At 41.7% G+C, this 18,744-nt stretch overlaps 1 protein-coding gene across 16 annotated transcripts in view; it reads right to left on the reverse strand.

Annotated features, from left to right (window-relative positions):
• Positions 1 to 18,744, reverse strand: part of ralgps2 (Ral GEF with PH domain and SH3 binding motif 2) — a 911,087-nt gene that overhangs the window by 256,103 nt on the left and 636,240 nt on the right. The window contains exon 22 of one of the 16 annotated variants that reach the window (XM_085982226.1): positions 3,175 to 4,220. The exons of the other annotated variants lie outside the window; for them this stretch is intronic. Within the exon in view, the coding sequence (XP_085838352.1) occupies positions 4,191 to 4,220 (30 nt within the window). The 3' untranslated portion in view covers positions 3,175 to 4,190. Of the gene's footprint in view, positions 1 to 3,174; positions 4,221 to 18,744 lie in introns of those variants that run through there. 16 annotated transcript variants of the gene reach the window in all.

The raw sequence follows: 18,744 nt of genomic DNA on the forward strand, positions 1-18,744 counted from the left end.
TGGTCTCTCGCTGTTTTAAGTACCGCCGCCGCTGATACAGCCTCCAATTAGGTCCCTATTTGACCCTAAAATGAGCTTCCGACCACACATACGCAGCATAACTAAGACTGCCTATTTTCACCTCCGTAACATCACCCATCTCTGCCCCTGCCTCAGCTCATCCATTGCTGAAACCCTCATCCATGCCTTTGTTGCTTCTAGACCTGACTATTCCAATGCACTCCTGACTGGCCTCCCACATTCTATCCTTCGTAAAGTTGAGCTGATCCAAAACTCGGCTGCCCGTGTCCTAACTCGCACGAAGACCCATTCACCCATCACCCCTGTGCTCGCTGACCTACTGGCTGGCTCCAGAGTTAAGCAACGTTTTGATTTCAAAATTCTCATTCTTGTTTTCAAATCCCTTCATGGCCTCGCCCCTCCCTATCTCCATAATCTGCTTCAGCCCCACAATGCGCGCATCCCGCCCCCTCCCGAGATATCTGGGCTCCTCTAATTCTGCCCTCTTGAGCATCCCAGATTATAATCGCTCAACCAGTGGTGGCCGTGCTTTCAGCTGCCGAGGCCCTAAGCTCTGGAATTGCTCCCAATACCTCTGCACCTCTCTTTCCTCCTTTATGATGCTCCTTAAAACCTACCTCTTTGGCCAAGCTTTTGGTCACCTGCCCTAATTTCTCCTTATGTGGCTCGGTGTCAAATTTTTTGTCTTCTAATACTCCTGTGAAGCACCTTGGGGTGTTTTACTACGCTAAAGGCTCCATATAAATACACGTTGTTGTTGTAATCATCACGGTTTAGTTATTGTGGATTTTTTATTGAAATATTTGTTAAAGCAATTTTCAAGCATTTCAGTGAAGGAAAAAAAGTCTTGCAATTTGCCACAATTAACATGACACATACTGCAGCCATCTTTTTAAGTGTGTTTTAAAGACATAGGGCTGGACTTTCATTGGGCCGTGGAGTCGGGATTGGAGGCGTGTGGGGGTTTAAAATCGCGAAATCGGGGATCACGACCCCATCCTACCTCCATGCCAGTTTCAAAGGAGGCGGGTACCCGCCCCACACTGGGACCCGCCTCCGAGGCGGGAAGGGGATTAGTGCCAATTAACTGCCTGTTAACAGGTAGTTAACAGGCAGTTTTTAGCCTAATCCCTATTTTCATTGCTGAAATGTGGGATTCCCGACGGCTCCAAACCACGCCAAGTTAGCGAGGCGGGCCGTCGGGATGAAGGGCTTGGAGGGTTCGAGATGTCCGGTGTTCAGGTGAGTGATGGGTGCATGAGTGCAGAGGCAAGTGTGTTTGGCCTGTGTAAAGTGTTTAAAGAAGTTCTACTAACCTTTACAGCCTTCCTTCCTTCAGGTCTCGGGAGTCCCTCATCTCACCGGCACAGAAAGCAGAATGGCCGCCAGCTGTCAAAATCTGCAGCCTCTGCTTTCTGTTCCGGGGAGATCGCTAAATCATCCTGAGAGGAAGGAATTAACCTGGAGTACAGACTGTCAGTGTTTGACAGCTTCAAACAGCTGTGAAACACTGATATTTCATCTGTCAAAAGGTCTTAACAGATGAAAATTCAATCTGTGACGTCACCTGTTGCCGGGTGGCCCTTAATTGGCCTGCTGAGCCCGTTGGGCAGGCTCAACAAGGTCAATCAAGTCAAAATCATGTGGGTTGGCTAGAACTCGATGGAGGCGGGACTACAACCCCAAAAGTTGTAGCCCTGCCTCCTACCTGACTCCTCAATGAAAATCCAGCCCATACTCTCTACTATTTTGACTCCAGTTGATAGAAAAGGTAATCAGGAGCTTACAAGTTTTCCTGAACTAACTCAATAATTCCACCTTAATATCATATAACGATGAATGTATTTCTTTTTACCCTGTGCCATGTCATTCATTGTTTTGTGATATCAATAGAGAAGATTGGAATTATTTTATGTTGTATCCAGCTTCCTTTTACTCTAGGTTTGTACTTAACATTCTCCTTCAGTAGAGCCAGTGAAATATCTTCAATCAATCAAAACTCTATCCTTTGTTGTCCACATCCTGAATGAGATCTATTTAGCTGTAGTTTTTGGGCAGCCAAATACAATCAAAGCAGACGAGAAACCAACTTCAATGTCAACACTACAAATTAACGCATTATACTGGACCAATCACAACCTCATATTATCAAACTTTGGTGTAACAATTCCTTGATGTACTAAAATATGAATAAAACAAAAAAGAACAAAATCAAAGCTGATTTCTTTTCATATTACTTACTTCATTTGAGCATGGCTCTCAGTGTCCACCATTTGCTGGACATTCAAAGAAAGAAAAGTGGCAATTTTCCACAAGTGTCTTGTATTCTCCTGGGTAATAGGATATTTGCTCTCCACTATCCCTTGAGGAAACCATGGGATACCACTCTAGACTGAATTTTCATCGCCCATGTAGAAGGCTCTGGTTTCTGTTCACTAAAATCCTCTGGCAATAGGGCGAAGATTAAGAACTCAGTAAGCTGGGAGATTGAAATATGTGCTGCCCTTCCATAACAATTATTTTCCCACTGCACTACACAACTATACTGCCAAATTTGAAAGCCATATATTTGTTGTACCTCTTAATAATTGCCAAAATGATCATCTCAGCTAGCAGGACTATGAAGTATTGTTTTTGGAGCATGAACTCCCAAGGTTGGGAATGCTAGAATGACCAGTGGTAAAACATCTGGTTCACACAGCTATAAACATAGTTTCAATGAGTAGTTCTAACTTACATTGAAATGTAACAAACCTAACTTATAATGACTTGCATCAGCACCACCTTTCAACTCAGACTTCTGGTAGAAACTACTTGTGTTAACAGAAGGTTAGGCTCCCATTATTACACTTGTTGTGGCATGTTTTTCACTAACCCATTGGAAGTGATCGTGTGTTTTGGTTTGGATGGAGGAGGAAAAAAAAATTAGAAAATAAGCAGAAGAAAAAAAATGAAATGACTAGCCATTTTCATGCAGGACCATCACAGGTCTTCAGACATTTTAGGGCCCCCGGATGCAGGAACTTCTTAGCTCAGCCTTATTAGCAACTTTGTGATGCCACCATGAAAATGATTTGAACTATTCTCCCGATAACATTCATTTGGTGGAAACAGCATACAATGGCTGCATCAGCTGTTTGCACTTGCAAGACGTTTATTGAGTAGGAAAGCTTTCTTTAATTTGTACCTAAAGAATTTTTAAACTTGCTTGTGCAAACACACATACACACAATACATCCAGAGTTGTGGAAAAGACATCAGTCACACGAAAAGCATTAGAAAGTTACCGTCAGGTTCAGTAGTACTTCAAGGGATACTTGATAGAATACAGACTGTGTGTTAGCAGGATGTGAGAGATTCAAAGCAAGCTGTATACATTAGTGTAAGAGATTGAGAAAAATATACAATAGTCAAATCGCATGTCTAAATGTTCATAGTACAAAGTTACCACAGGTAGGTTTTTTCCATTCAAGATTGCAGCAGATAAAATCCACAGGAAAAATGTTCACATTGTAAAAATTAAAAAAAAGGAAATTACGCTGGGTACAAAACAGTTCAGTTAAAAAACACTTTTTTCCAACAAAATAAAATATTTTAGGTATTAAAAACCTATGGATGTGCAATTATTCTACACGGTAATACTGATGACTACACAGATAGCTCATTCTGTTTCCACACCCAACATGGGTAAACTAGACTAGAGCATATTAGCAGAATGAATGCTGAAGGAAAAAGAAACACAAAAAAAGCCAAGAAAGCTCTCCCAAAACTGTTAACTACAATAACTGTAATCTAGCTGGATTTTCTGTATCAAAAGCCCAGCGTTACTGGATATAACGTGTACACTATTTGGTGTAACAAATCTCTTGCTTAAGGCAGTGGTTCCACAGGGCAGTCAGTGCAATTGTGATGCACAGTCCACGGAAGTTCAGATCAATTATCAAATGCTTCTCAGCTACTCCAGGGCTACCGCATTATTCCCACACAGTCCTAGCGGTTAGTGCTGCGAAGTCAGTGCTCTGATACGAAGACATTAAGCACATCCCTGGATTCAATTCTGGCACAGAAAGAACAAAATGCTGGAACTCTTCCACGAGGTCCTTTCACGAACTGCACACATTTATCAAGCCTGCACCCAAGTCAATTCTTGAATTATGTCAGTGTTTCAGTCACTCAAAAGACATTAAGTTTGCAGGAACCTGCAGAAGTAAAATTTCAAATCATTAGACAAAACAATTATCTGGCCTAAGGGTTTAAAACCATCATTTCCCACAGCACTAGGACTGTAAACCAACTACCGCTTAGGATGCTGTAACAACCTAGATTGTCAAAAAAAAATTCAAAATTTAAAATTATATACATTACACTGCTTCTTGCTATTTGACAAATAAATACTTACAGAAGCAAAGGATTATGGGTATGTTTTCCTATAATCTCTCTTATTGGTGGCCTTGGAAACAAACATACTGCAGTTCCTGATCTCTCATCTCGGTATCAAGCAAGTTGGTGTATGGACAATTAATAGCAAGATATGTAGTCAGTGCTGTGAATACTGTGCGTCAGTTACTTACTCCAACCATGTGAGTTACAATGAAAATATGACAGTTGTGTCTGAAGTTTGATTTCTATCAAATTTTTCTGAGATATTTCAGATGTATAATAGCAGTCTGTACAATGTTACAGACGACCCTGGGAGAGACCCGAGCTTTGCCATTGTGAATCATATATTGAGGATTCACTGATAAAAGTAAACATATAAAAATAAAATTTCTACCTGAGATTCTAATAGTGTGCCCAGGACAATGGAAGGAAAACCTTTCTATTAATAACTTCAGCTACTGGATCTATACCACAGGAATTGTATTCTGTTTTCATAAAGTAGCAGAGCATTACAACCAAAAACATTGCTTTAGATTTTTAATTATCAAACTAATTTACTGAATATATATATAACTGCTATATATTTACAGCAGATATTATACAAATTCCTCAAATGGAAAACAGAATGTCACAATCTATATGCAGTTATTCTTTTTGTTGATAACTTTGACATAGTTTTTTTTCTTCTTGTTCTCTCTAACTGAAATAGCTAGTCGGACTAACCTATCTTTCTCTTAAGATTCCAACTAACTTTATTGAGCTTATTGAACAACTTCGGTTCATCAAATACCCCTGAATATACTTTGCTGGGACTTCCTGGTAAGTGTCAGCTAGATTAAAAATAACTGGCCATCACATATAACTGCGCAGACCACATATTATGTGTTTGCTTGAATCTAGCTTAGCTCCTTCCACCAGCCTTGCAGAAAATAAACTTTGCAACATTTGTATCAAGTAAGGCTGGGATATGGATTTTAATTGTAGCTGGTCTGTCTTGTGACTAGGACATAGGAACAAGAGTAGGCCATTCAGCCCCTCAAGCCTGTTCCGTGGAGTAAGCCATTCAGCCCCCCCAAGCCTATTCGGCCATTCAATTAGACCATGGCTGATCTATACCTCAACTCAATTTACTTGCCTTTGTTTCATAGTCCTTGATTTATCACAGTATTGAAAATTTCAATTGACCCAGCATCCACAACCTTTTGGGGGAGTGAGTTCTAGATTGCCACTACCCTTTTGTGTGGAAAAATGCTTCCAAATTTTATTCCTAAATAGCCTAGTTCTAATTTTATGATTATGCCCCCTTGTTCTGGAATCCCCCACCAGAGGAAAGAGTTTCCCTGTAACCACCCTATTGAATCTCTTTATTATGTTAAACACCTTGATTAGATCACCCCACAACCTTTTAACCTCAGGGAAATATTAGCTAAGTTTTTTTTAATCCATCCTCATAATTTAACCCTTTAAGCCTGGTATTACTCTGTTAAAACTGTACTGTTGCCCTTCCAAGGCCAATATATCTATCCTGAAACTCGGTGCCCAAAACTGACCACCATATTCCAGATGGGATCTGACCAAGGCTAGAGCCAACTGAAGCATAACTTCCTCACTTGAATTTCAATCCACTTGAAATAAACTTACATTTATATAGTGACTTTAACATAGTAAAACTTCCCAAGGCAATTTACAGGAGAGTTAGCAAACAAAATTTGACACCGAGCCGCATAAGGAGATATTAGAACAGGTGACCAAAACCTTAGTCAAAGAGGTAAGTTTTAAGGAGCGTCTTAAAGAAGGATAGAGATAGAGATGCAGAGAAGTTTAGGGAGGGAATTCCAGAGCTTAGGGCCTAGGCAGCTGAACATTCCAAAGCTTTTTGATTACTGAGTTCAAGGAACTCCACATCAAGCTGAATAGAATCACAGAATGGTTACAGCACAGGAGGCGGCATTTGGCCTGTTGAGCCCGTGCCGGCACTCTGCAAGAGCACTTCAGCTCGTCGCACTCCCCTGCCCTTACCCCGTAGCCCTGCAATTTTTTTTCCTTCAGGTACTTATCCAACTCCCTTTTGAAAGCCACGATTAACTCTGCCTCCACCACCCTTTCATGCAGTGCATTCCAGATCACAACCACTCGCTGTGTAAAAAAGTTTTTCCTCATGTCGCCTTTGGTCCTTCTGCCAATCACCTTAAATCCGAGTCCTCGAACCTTCCGCCAATGAGAACAGTTTCTCTCTATCTACTCTGTCTAGACCCCTCATGATTTTGAACACGTCTATCAAATCTCCTCTCAATTTTCTCTGCTCTAAGGAGAACAACCCCAGCTTCTCCAGTCTATCCACGTAATTGAAGTCCCTCATCCCTGGAACCATTCTTGTAAATGTTTTCTGCATCCTCTCTAAGGCCTTCACATCCTTCCTAAAGTGCGGTGCCCAGAATTAGACAATACTCCAGTTGAGGCCGAACCAGTGTTTTATAAAGGTTCATCATAACTTCCTTGCTTTTGTACTCTTATGCCTCTATTTATGAAGCCCAGGATCTCATATGCTTTTTTAACCGCTTTCTCAACCTGCCCTGCCACCTTCAACTATTTGTGCACATATAGCCCCAGGTCTCTGTTCATGCACCCGCTTTAGAATTGTACCCTTTAGTTTATATTGCCTCTCCTCGTTCTTATCAAAATGTATCACTTTGCACTTTTCTGCGTTAAATTTCATCTGCCACGTGTCCGTCCATTCCACCAGCCTATTCTTGAAGTCTATCACTCTCCTCCCCACTGTTCACTATACTTCCAAGTTTTGTGTCATCTGCAAATTTTGAAATTGTGCCCTGTACACCCAAGTCATTACTATATATCAAGAAAAGCAGTGGTCCTAGTGCCGACCCCTGGGGAACACCATTGCGTACCTTCCTCCATTCTGAAAAACAACCGTTCACCACTACTCTGTTTCCTGTCACTGAGCTAATTTTGCATCCATGCTGTCACAATCCCTTTTATTCCATGGGCTTCAATTTTGCTGGCAAGCCTATTATGTGGCACTTTATCAAATGTCTTTTTCAAGTCCATGTGCACCACATCAACCGCACTGCCCTCATCAACCCTCTGTTAACTCAAAAAAAAATTGTTTCAAGTTTGCCAACCCTTATTAATTGTGCCTAGCTCTTCTATTGAGCAAAATCTCTACTTTGGGTCGGTTTCTTATACTGTCAAGATTCTTTAGTGAAAATGGGGGAAATAAATAGCACAAAGATACCATATCAACATGTAACACTGAGAAATGTTGCTGAAATAAAGCTCCTGTGAACAAAATTCAGTATTTCTGCCTTAATTGATCCAAGTTTGCTGATGATACAAAGCTAGGTGGGATTGTAAGTTGTGAGGAGGATGCAAAGAGGCTTCAAGGGGATATAGACAGGCTAAGTGAGTGGGCAAGAACATGGCAAATGGAATATAATGTGGAGAAATGTGAAGTTATCCACTTTGGTAGGAAAAATAGAAAATCAGAGTATTTTTTAAATGGTGAGAGATTGGGAAATGTTGGTGTTCAGAGAGACCTGGGTGTCCTTGTACACGAATCACTGAAAGTTAACATGCAGGTACAGCAAGCAATTAGGAAAGCAAATGATATGTTGGCCTCGATTACAAGAGGATTTGAGTATAAGGGTAAAGACATCTTACTGCACTTGGCCCTGGTGAGGCCACACCTGGAGTATTGTGTAGAGTTTTGGTCTCCTTACCCAAGGAAGGATATAGTTGCCATAGAGGGAGTGCAACCAAGGTTCAGCAGACTGGTTCCTGGGATGGGGGGGATTGCCCTCTGAGGAGAGATTGAGTAGACTAGGCCTATATTCTCTTGAGTTTAGAAGAATGAGAGGTGATCTCATTGAAACATACAAAATTCTTACAGGACTTGACAGGGTAGATGCAGGGAGGATGTTTCCCCTGGCTCGGGAATCTAGAACCAGGGGTCACAGTCTCAGAATAAGGGGTCGGCCATTTAGAACTGAGATGAGGATAAATTTCTTCACTCAGAGGTTGGTTAATCTTTGGAATTCTCTACCCCAGAGGGCTGTGGAGGCTCAGTCGTTGTGTATATTTAAGACAGAGATCGATAAATTTTTGGATATCAAGGGATACAGGGATAGTACAGGAAAGTGGAGTTGAGGTAGAAGAGCATCCATGACCTTATTGAATGTTTCTCCAGCGGTCGGTTCTCGGACCACTGCTTTTCTTGATATATATATATTAAATGACTTGGACGTGGGTGTAGAGGGCACAATTTCAAAATTTGCAGATAACACCAAACTTCGAAGTACAGTGAACAGCGAGGAGGAGAGTGACAGACTTCAGGAAGACATAGACAGGCTGGTAATTGGGCGGACACATGGCAGATGAAATTTAATGCAGAAAAGTGTGAAGTGATACATTTTGGTGGAAAGGACATATAAACTAAATGGTACAATCCTGAAAGGGGTGCATGAACAGAGAGACCTGGGGGTATGTGTGCACAAATTGTCAAAGGTGGCAGGGCAGGTTGAGAAAGCAGTTAAAAAGGCTTACGGGATCCTGGGCTTCATGAGTAGAGGTAGAGAGTACAAATGTGTGGAAATTATGATGAACTTGTATAAAACACTGCTTCAGCCCCAACTGGAGTACAGTGTCCAATTCTGGGCACCACACTTTAGGAAGGATGTGAAGGCCTTAGAGGGTGCAGAAAAGATTTACGAGAATGATTTCAGGAATGAAGGACTTCAGTTATGTGGATAGACTGGAGAAGCTGGGGTTGTTCTCCTTGGAGGACAGAATATTGACAGGAGATTTGATAGAGGTGTTCAAAATCATGAGGGGTCTGGACAGAGTAGATAGAGGGAAACTGTTCCCATTGGCAGAAGGGTCAAGAACCAGAGGACACAGATTTAAGGTGATTGGCAAAAGAATCAAAGGCGACGTAAGAAAAAACTTTTTTACGCAGCGAGTGGTTAAGATCTGGAATGCACTGCCTGAAAGGGTGGTGGAGGCAGATTCAATCACGGCTTTCAAAAGGGAGTTGGATAAGTATAGGAAGGAAAGAAATTTGCAGAGCTACGGGTATAGGGCGGGGGTTGGGACTAGCTGAAGTGCTCTTGCAGAGAGCCGGCACGGGCTCGACGGGCCGATTGGCCTTCTTCCGTGCTGTAACAATTCTATGATTCTATGAGCAGGCTCGAGGGGCCGAATGGCCTGCACCTGATCCTATTTCTTATGTTCGCCTCCTTGTACTATTAAAGAAGAAAAGTGCCAAGATCCACAGCAAAATCTAATACAGCGCTGCCAAACAACATCTCCTTTCTTGAAGCCAAATCCAAGCAAAGTTGTTTAATCGAAGAGAGGGGTTTGTTCTGTGTGGCAGGCTTGCAAATATCATATGCCAGAAATTGGTTCACACAGGAGCTATTGTTTTTGGAGAATAGGCTTGTCTTTTATCAGGGGATCTCTCCCTGCCAGTAAAGGAAATAGCCTACCAACAAGAAGCCACACTATGCTTGGTGACAGGTTTACATAGTATTACTTTTGCCATTTACAAATTCAACAGATTACTCAATACATTTTGTTCCATCTGCGCCAAGTTGAAAGCTATTTTATCCACATAACAGAATCTTCATTTTATGTGAAGTTTACCAGAGAAGGCAGAATAGTGACTTCTTGAACTAGATAAACTAAAGAGAGTTCAGCAATGCTCCAACCTTAAATCAGATGAGGTAAGGTTAAATGATTAAGTCAAACAATTAATTCACATACTAGCCCAGGTGTGTTCAACCTGTGATTTTATAGTACCCTGGAATGGCAGTTTTCCACTTAAGGAACCTATCACAAGAAGCAAGAGGATATTTGATTTGTGCAATACCACAATCAGATTCTGTGACAATTTTAAGGATTTGATGGTTAGGCCTATCTTTCATATGTCTACTCATAAACCTTGGCACTCACACGTGCTCCCTAAATGAATCACACTTAATGAAATAAAACTAAAGCTGCCTTATGCACCTTGATAAAAATTGTGTGTAGGGAGCGCAGGTTTCCTTTCTCAGCATGACATCAAAAGACAAATATTTTCCCTTTGCTGTTTCAAAGATTCTGCGTTGTGGGTTCTGGAAGCTCGAATGTCAAATAAACCACGTCAGTAAATGCTGCTGTCTTTCAATAACCAGAAAACGCTTCCCCACATTGGAGCAGATGCCAAGTAAATGACAAAACCACAGATGGCTTCAAAAAGCAGAGGGAGCCATGTTTTTCTTGGTTAATATGAAGCAACCGTCCCAGTTCTCATTTCCCTTGCTTTTGTCAATACTCAGGTGGAAAGGAAAATTACACACACAAATCTTAATATTTCATATCTTTCTTGTTGGGGGTAGCATACCTATGCAAAAAGGTCTCTGGGTATCCCCATTTTTGGAGCCCCATGTCTGCCATTTCCTGATGGAGAGCCCAATCCTAAGCCTGCATAATATCCGGCTGAAGAGTTTTGTATAGTGGGAATATAATGATAGCACAGCGACAAGGACAAATGTCTTACAAGATTAATCCTGGTATTCGTTTGAATTACTAGAATTACAAAAATTGTACTTGGGTACCAAAAGACAAAAAGATTTCCAAAAGTATAATCTCCAGCAACCACAGTTCAGCAGGTGACAATTCATTCTCAAGAGGGAGGAAAAGCGGGCAAATTGTACAATGGGCGGGTGATCCGCTTCGCACTGAATCTCACTCAGGCAGTGAAGGTGAAAATGACTCCCTCTATATTTGAAGTGCTGCATCCAAAGGATAAAGTTCCATGTGGTCTATATTTGAAGTGCTGCATCCAAAGGATAAAGTTCTATGTGATGATACTGTCAAGAAAAAATTTCCATAAGTAGGAAAGTTTGTTACTGCCTTTCTTACATTGATGCAGAATGCTGAGGTGCCTTTGCAGATTTTATATTCTAACTATAAAAATTAAAGTCTGCTGTAAGTCTTAATAGCTCTTATGGTGTGCTGCATTCATAATCTTAGAGGACTGAGAGTCCAGCCATATCTCTTTGATATTGGAGAGGATGGACTGTTACATGAAGTAGGCCACCCTCATCAAGTCCCGTGGTCTTTATCATTTGCATCTTCACTGAGTTCAGAAATCAAGAGACTTTTTTTCTTTAGCCTGCCAAACAGAGCTGCAACATTCTAACAGAGCTGGAAACAAACTTTTGGAAAACTGAAGTTACTGATTCAACAAGTGGAGCTACGCTTCTGTAAAGATTCCCAATCTTCTACTAACTTTTCCAGCATTCTTACAACATGAGTAGCCTAGTGTGGATCAAGTGCCATTTAGATGAAGGAGTTGAACTTCTAACTCTTAAGAGTGCAGACAGGCAAATGATCTTGGCCAGGAATATAAGGGTCCACCTGCAAAGCTTTTTGGGGGCACTCCCCAATCTTTACTTGACAGTATTCCACATGTAGAAAAATGTTCAAGCAAATCTAGGTACTGCCCGATTTTGCAAATCAATGGTTAACAGTCAGTATTAGAGTTCTGAATCATTCTCTCTTCCTGAGCCTGCAGATATAGAAGAACAAACTTGGATTTATATACCTCCTTTCATGACTTCAGGACATTTCAAAGCACTTTACAGCCAATGAAGTGGAGTCACTGTTGTAATGGAGGAAACATGGCAGCCAATTGGCGCACAGCAAGGTCCACAAACAGCAATATGATAACGACCAGATAATCTGTTTTTGTGATGTTGATTGAGGGATAAATATTGGCCAGGACACCAGGAAGAGCTCCCCTGCTCTTCTTCAAAATAGTGCCATAGGATCTTTTATATCCATCTGAGAAGGCAGACAGGTTTAACATGTCATCTGAAAGATGGCTCCACCGACAGTGCAGCATTCCCTCAGTATTGCACTGGAGTATCAGCCTAGATTTTGTGCTCAAGTCTCTGGAGTGGGACTTAAACCCACAACCTTCTTACTCAGAGGTGAGAGTGCTACCACTGAGTTATGCTGACACCCGTCTGACAATATTACAGCATCTGACAATGTGCTGGGGCTTCTATAAATATTGGCTATTAAAACCAATTCAGGACTAACACATTCACATTTACCATTATTATATAACATGGGCATTTGGTAATTATTTTTTTTATGTAATTGCAAAATTTAATAAAATTTGCCTTACTATGCCAGGCTGCACATTTTGGTTACTTTCAGGCAATGACATTTAGAAAACTTAATTTTTTAAACTTTCCAATTCATCCCTGTAAGTCACTGACTTGTGCTGAGGGGTGGATCCTCAGACACCAACAGCCTTCTGTTGTCCTGCCTAAGTGGGCATTCTGAATTTATGAGCCAAGTGAGTGTCAGCGGGCTAATCGAATGTGGAGTGGGTACGGTCATCAGCAAAGAGAATATTATTTTTGACATGAACTAAGTCAATTATCTATAGAGAGAAGTGAAGCATGCTTTACTAAGGGGTCCATACAAATGTCTAGTGATAAAGTAACAAACAGCCCTTTAACATGACCCAGGTCCTAGTGCTTGGTGTCAAGTACAGTGTTGCTAATAACATCTTATTTTTTCTGCACCAGTGCACAATCTCCAAATCAATATTTCAGAAGAAAGCTGTATTTAAGTATTGGAATTACTTTGGCTTTAGTCAAGAGTTGTTGAGGTGAAAAGCTTTAAACATAAAATAGGAAATGGAACTTCTTTCAGACAGTTGATCATATGTCTGGCATATTTGCCCATTGGTACATAGAAAGGAGTTGGGAAAAGAGATACCTTTAATGTTGGTTTTCAAAAGCAACAAATTCAAAACGAAGAGGCATCTGGGCGAAAGGCGGTCAATATGCTAATTAGAAGCTGCTTCTCCTAGAAACTAAAACAATGGCCCAGAAATTCGGGTCTCCACGAGTGAGTACGCACTGGGTACTCGCGCGTAGGCCCAACGAAAGTGCTGGTTTCGTGCATGCACTGCGCATGCGCGGGAAATCAGAACTTCCGTTCCCTTGAAAGAAGGGGTTGACAGGTGGAATGCGTGCGCATCGAACTTACGTTTTTTTTTTTTTTTGCAGGTTTCTCCGGGGGGGTAAGTGGTGAATTAATTAAAATATTTTTTCCACAGGTTTATTGTTTTTAAATACTTTAAAGAAAGGTAAGTTTACTTTTAGCCCCATTAGAAAATGTAATTTTTTTTCCAAAAATTTAAATTTTGTTTAAAATAGTTATTTTATGTAATTTATAGTTATTTTAAAAATGATTGTTTTTTAAAAATGTATTTGAAGTTTTAATTATGTTTTGGGGCTTATAGGTTTGACAGCTCTTCCTGTCAAATTTATGAATGAAGCATTCCCTGCTACCATTGGCTCTCCATGGCCCACGTGATCCCAGGGGACGCTTCGAACTAACTGCGCACCTGGGATACGCAAGCACTGCGCGCCGGCAGTTGGAGGAGGCCCAGGATCGGAATCCCATGCAGGCCCATAGCGCAACGGCAGGCACGCAAGGCAAGTGCAGGTCGGAGGCTTGCACCCACGGGAAGCCTCCGACCCAAGTTTCTGGGCCATTATTTTGTCTGGATATTTGGAAAGACACCTCTCCCTATTGTGTAGGATAACCCTTTAATCTCTGACAGCCTGTGGCGGGGGAGGGCGTAGAAGAGGGACAGGCTTTTTGACAGAGTAAGTGAGGCTTCTAAAAAATCAAAATACAGACACTAAGAAAGGAAGTCAGGCTTTTGGAAACAACGACGACAACAACTTGTATTTATATCGCGCCTTTAACGCAGTAAAACGTCTCAAGGTGCTTCACAGGGACGTTATCAAACAAAATTTAACACCGTGCCACGTAAGGAGATATTAAGGCAGATGGTCAAAGAGGTAGGTTTTAAGGAACATCTTAAAGAAGAAAAGAGAGGTCGAGAGGGGGAGAGGTTTAGTGAGGGAGTTCCAGAGCTTAGGGCCTTGGCAGTTGAAGGCATGGCTGCCAATGGTGGAGCAATTAAAATTGGGATGTTGCACCAGTAGACTGGCAGCAAAAGATTGTGCTTTGGGCGGAGGGCAGGTCGGACCGCAGGGTGAGTGGGCCAGACTGCGTGGCAAGCGGGCCAGATCGCAGGGAGAATGTGTCTGACTGCAGAGAGCGGTACTCTTCTGGCCACTTGCTTCTCCATTCCTTGTTCTTGAACCTTTTACAATGCTTTCCCCAGTCTTAGCAAACTGGCTCTTCATATCTCCTACCAATTTTCTCTCCCATCTAATATTCCAGATTTTTATCGATTATCAAATATCAGTTTACTACAACAGCTAATTTTATAGCTACAATTACAGGCATCCAAGCAGGCAAACCTCTCATCAAAAATTGGGTAATTGGCAAAGTACTAAAGTTCACATACAGGGACTACCGCATGCTGATCTTGTACTGGGCTTGTTGAACATTTTTTCAGGAAGACATTGTCCTGTAAATTTCTCATGCAATATTTTGCTCTGGACTGAGATTTATGACCATGAGATGCATCACTTGTAGATAAAAAAGAACTTCTGGAATAATACAAAGATTCCTATCACAAGGCCAGCATAAAAAAAAATTCTAATATAATTTTGGTGAGTCCGATATTTTACATTTTACCAATTTTGAAGCAGTAAAAAGTTAAAAACAAATAGTTCTAAGCATTACTTGGGGGGGGGGGGGGGAGGAGAGAAGTATCCTTAATGTTTTTGTATAACAATAGACATTGAACGCTGAATACAGTATTTTTTTTGGAATGGTCTATTTATTGGGTCCAGAAATTAGACGCAATTATACAAATTTCTGCTGCAGAAGACCTATTCACATCAGGAAATACTGTTGGAGCTCACAGACTGTATCTGGAAAAGTTTATCTGCAGCACTCAATGGGTTAAAAGTGATAGAAACATAGAAAAATGGGAGCAGGAGTTGGCCATTCGGCCCTTCGAGCCTGCTCCGCCATTCAATATGATCATGGCTGATCCTCTATCTCAATACCTAATAATAGTTAATAAAACATTTAGATCCAAGTCTGCCAGATATGCTCCACTTTGCTGCCTTCAGCAGCTCTACGATTAGTGAAGACATCCATATGAGTGGAACAGTTATAAAAGCTGCTAATCAAACAGTTTAACAATACTCAGATTGGTAACAAGTTGAAGATACAAATAAACTGCATTTGAAAACATGAGGTTTAGCTTCTACATGTTGGTAATTTCTGCTGAGACAGAGAGATTAAACATAACTGGAAATCAGTGAGGTTATACATGGGGTCGCAGCGGAAGTTTCAGTGCCGGGAACAAATTCTTTGAATTCAATTATGTTTATTTTAGTAACCTGAAGGGGATTTTCCATACAAAAACAAGAGCTAAACAGAAGAAACACATGTTTAGGTTTGGAAAATGTAATTGTAACTACTGTTAACAATGGTACTTCTTTTCCAGCACTTCACATCCTTATACATCTGCATTTTATACATCTGCAGGATCAATTTTACTTCAAAAAGAAGCCAATGTTAAGAAGAATTAAACAAATGTGGAGATCTGAAGTGTGTCTCACTTTTTATTGTCACAGATTAAACAAAAAATTCTGATCTTGATGTACAATATTTCGATATTGGTGCAGAACCCCCCACCCCCCCTCCAACCATCCAGTGCTACAAGATTTGCAGAAGTGTTCTTTATCCTTAAGTACTGCTACTTATCATCCAGCTAAAAATTTCAGAGACAACTCTGTTTTTATTTTCAATGTTTTCCCTGCTCAGAATACTAGCATCACTGAGCATGCGGTTTGACTGAACACTGTGATTGGGGTCCTGGAGGTGGGTAAAGGAATAATTCTGGGTTGTGTGCAACTTTGCTACATCAGATCTGGTACCAAGGCGGCTTTTATTCACCTCTAAAAATAATGCCGGCCTCCACTTCACCTCTCCCCTCCTCCAACCACAACTAAAACCCTAACCCACACTATTATCATCTCGAGACTTCTCAAGTGCTCTACCACAAATTGCAATGTATTCAGAACATCCTCTTCTGTACAAAGTCCCATTGTCCATCTACCTTGTTCTTGCCAACTACCCTGGGTGCCCTGTGCCCCAGATAATTGGCTAAATTTTCCTTGTTTTCAAATGACTCCATGACCTTGCTCCACTCTATCTCTGACATTCTCCAGTCATACACCTCATACACTGTATGCATCTGATACCAGATTACTCCTGCTTCACTGTTTCATCAAAGATGGTTACTCTGATAGATGTTGATGCTCGCCACCATCGTCACCCTTGTAATGTGCTACCAAAGGGCTCTGTCCTTGCAACAATGCTTTTTCATATTTGTATTGCTGCTTTTCAGACTACTGTATCAATAAAGTATTAACTATGCAGATGATAACATTCTGGCTAAGCCCTTTGAAGATATGAATCACGTGAAAGATAGTAAAAGGGAACGAACAGGCATATAGATAATCCAACACTATTTCAGAAACTGGATCCACTGGACTCTACCTTGCCCACTATCTACATGGGGGAAGACCTCTCGGCAACTATGAAGGCAATAAAGCGTGAGTAATGGGTCTTTCCATTCAATCCTCCAGCATGTGGAAGCTGAACAAGAAAATCTGATGTAGATTGGAACCTCTGGCTTTGCAGCAGCAGTTTTGAGTATCCAAGAAAAATATGTTGACTGGGCTTAGGACCCTGGTATGGGGATTCACTGCAGATAGCGCAGGCTTGCCAGGTGCTATGCGCTGGAAAGCAAAGATTCGATTATCCACAGTCATCATCAGACCTCTCGGAGTGCTCGACACACTCTCCGACAGCAAAAAATGTTGGCGTGTAGGCAAGATCCTTCTTTTAAATGCAGACCCTGTGAGGTCGAAGTCCCAAGGCTCAATAGCTAAGGAAGAACACGAGCTGGGCCTCTGGCCATCAGGTTCCTGCTCCTCCTGTCCCACCACCAGCAGCTCCTGTTCACTTGTGCTCTATGCCTCATCCTCCTCAAATGTGGGCACCACTGGCACCTGCGGTTGGTCCTTGGAGTTCATCAGAAGAGGAACAAAGGCTAGAGTGATAGCTACAAGACATTCCTTCAAACAGAGGGTGAAAATGGTAGTGCGCTGGAGTTTATGCAACTGAGTGAGTGAACAAGTGGAGGAAGAACAGGAAAAGGATGCTACTGGGCCTGAACTTCAGGAAGACTTCCAACTTCATACTGGCCCACTCCCTCCATTTTTATATGCCCCAAGATGTTGAGCATGAGCTATTCAAACAGACTCAAGGTCAAATATTAGGGGGCCCTTCTCTGCTTGTTCCTTCCTGTTTATATAATGCTTTCTCCTGTAAGCAGAGTCGCTTTGAGATGTTGAAAGTTTGAAGAGCACACTAAGAGTGAGGTTCAAATGAGCATGCATCATGCAGATAGATTGTATTGGAACATTGGTTTGTGGGCTCACCTTTCCAAATGTGACAATTCCTGTTTGAAGTGGCTGTAATAAAGTGTGCCCTGCTAAGTAGGGGCATGCACGTGAAGCTTGAAAGAGCCGTGAAAGCTGAGCGTGCAGCCCTCATAGTTTAACTGGGTGAGTGGAAACTTACTGTTGCATGTGCAATTTGCCCATCTACTTGATGAAGTGAAATACTAGCTAGATGTACCACGGCAGACTTCCACTGGCTGTGACACTTGTTCTCATCTGCTCCCACAGTTACATAGAAATATAGAAGATAGGAGCAGGAGTAGGCCATTCGGCCCCTCAAACCTGCTCCGCCATTCAATGAGATCATGGCTGATCATCCAAATTCAGTACCCTATCCCTGCCTTCTCCCCATATCCCTTGATCCCTTTGGCCTTAAGAAATATATCCAACTCCTTCTTGAATATATTTAATGAACTGGCCTCCGCCGCCCTCTGTGGAAGAGAATTCCACAGGTTCACCACTCTCTGGGTGAAGAAATTCCTCCTCATCTCAGTCCTAAATGGCTTACCCCTTATCCTTAGACTATGACCCCTGGTTCTGGACTCCTCGGCCATCGGGAACATCCTTCCTGCTTCTAGTCTGTCCAGGCCTGACAGAATTTTATAGGTTTCGATGAGATCCCCTCTCAATCTTCTAAACTCCAGTGAGTATAAGCCCAATCGACACAATCTCTCCTCATACGTCAGTCCTGCCATCTCAGTTATCAGCCTGGTGAATCTTCGCTGCACTCCTTCCATGGCAAGAACATCCTTCCTCAGATAAGGCAACCAAAACTGCACACAATACTCAAAGTGCGGTCTCACCAAGGCCCTGTACAACTGCAGCAAGACATCCTTGTTCCTGTACTCAAACCCTC

Source organism: Somniosus microcephalus, chromosome 3, assembly GCF_052327205.1.
Source record: "Somniosus microcephalus isolate GS21.2 chromosome 3, FLI_Smic_1.0, whole genome shotgun sequence".
Classification (NCBI taxonomy): Eukaryota; Metazoa; Chordata; class Chondrichthyes; order Squaliformes; family Somniosidae; genus Somniosus; species Somniosus microcephalus.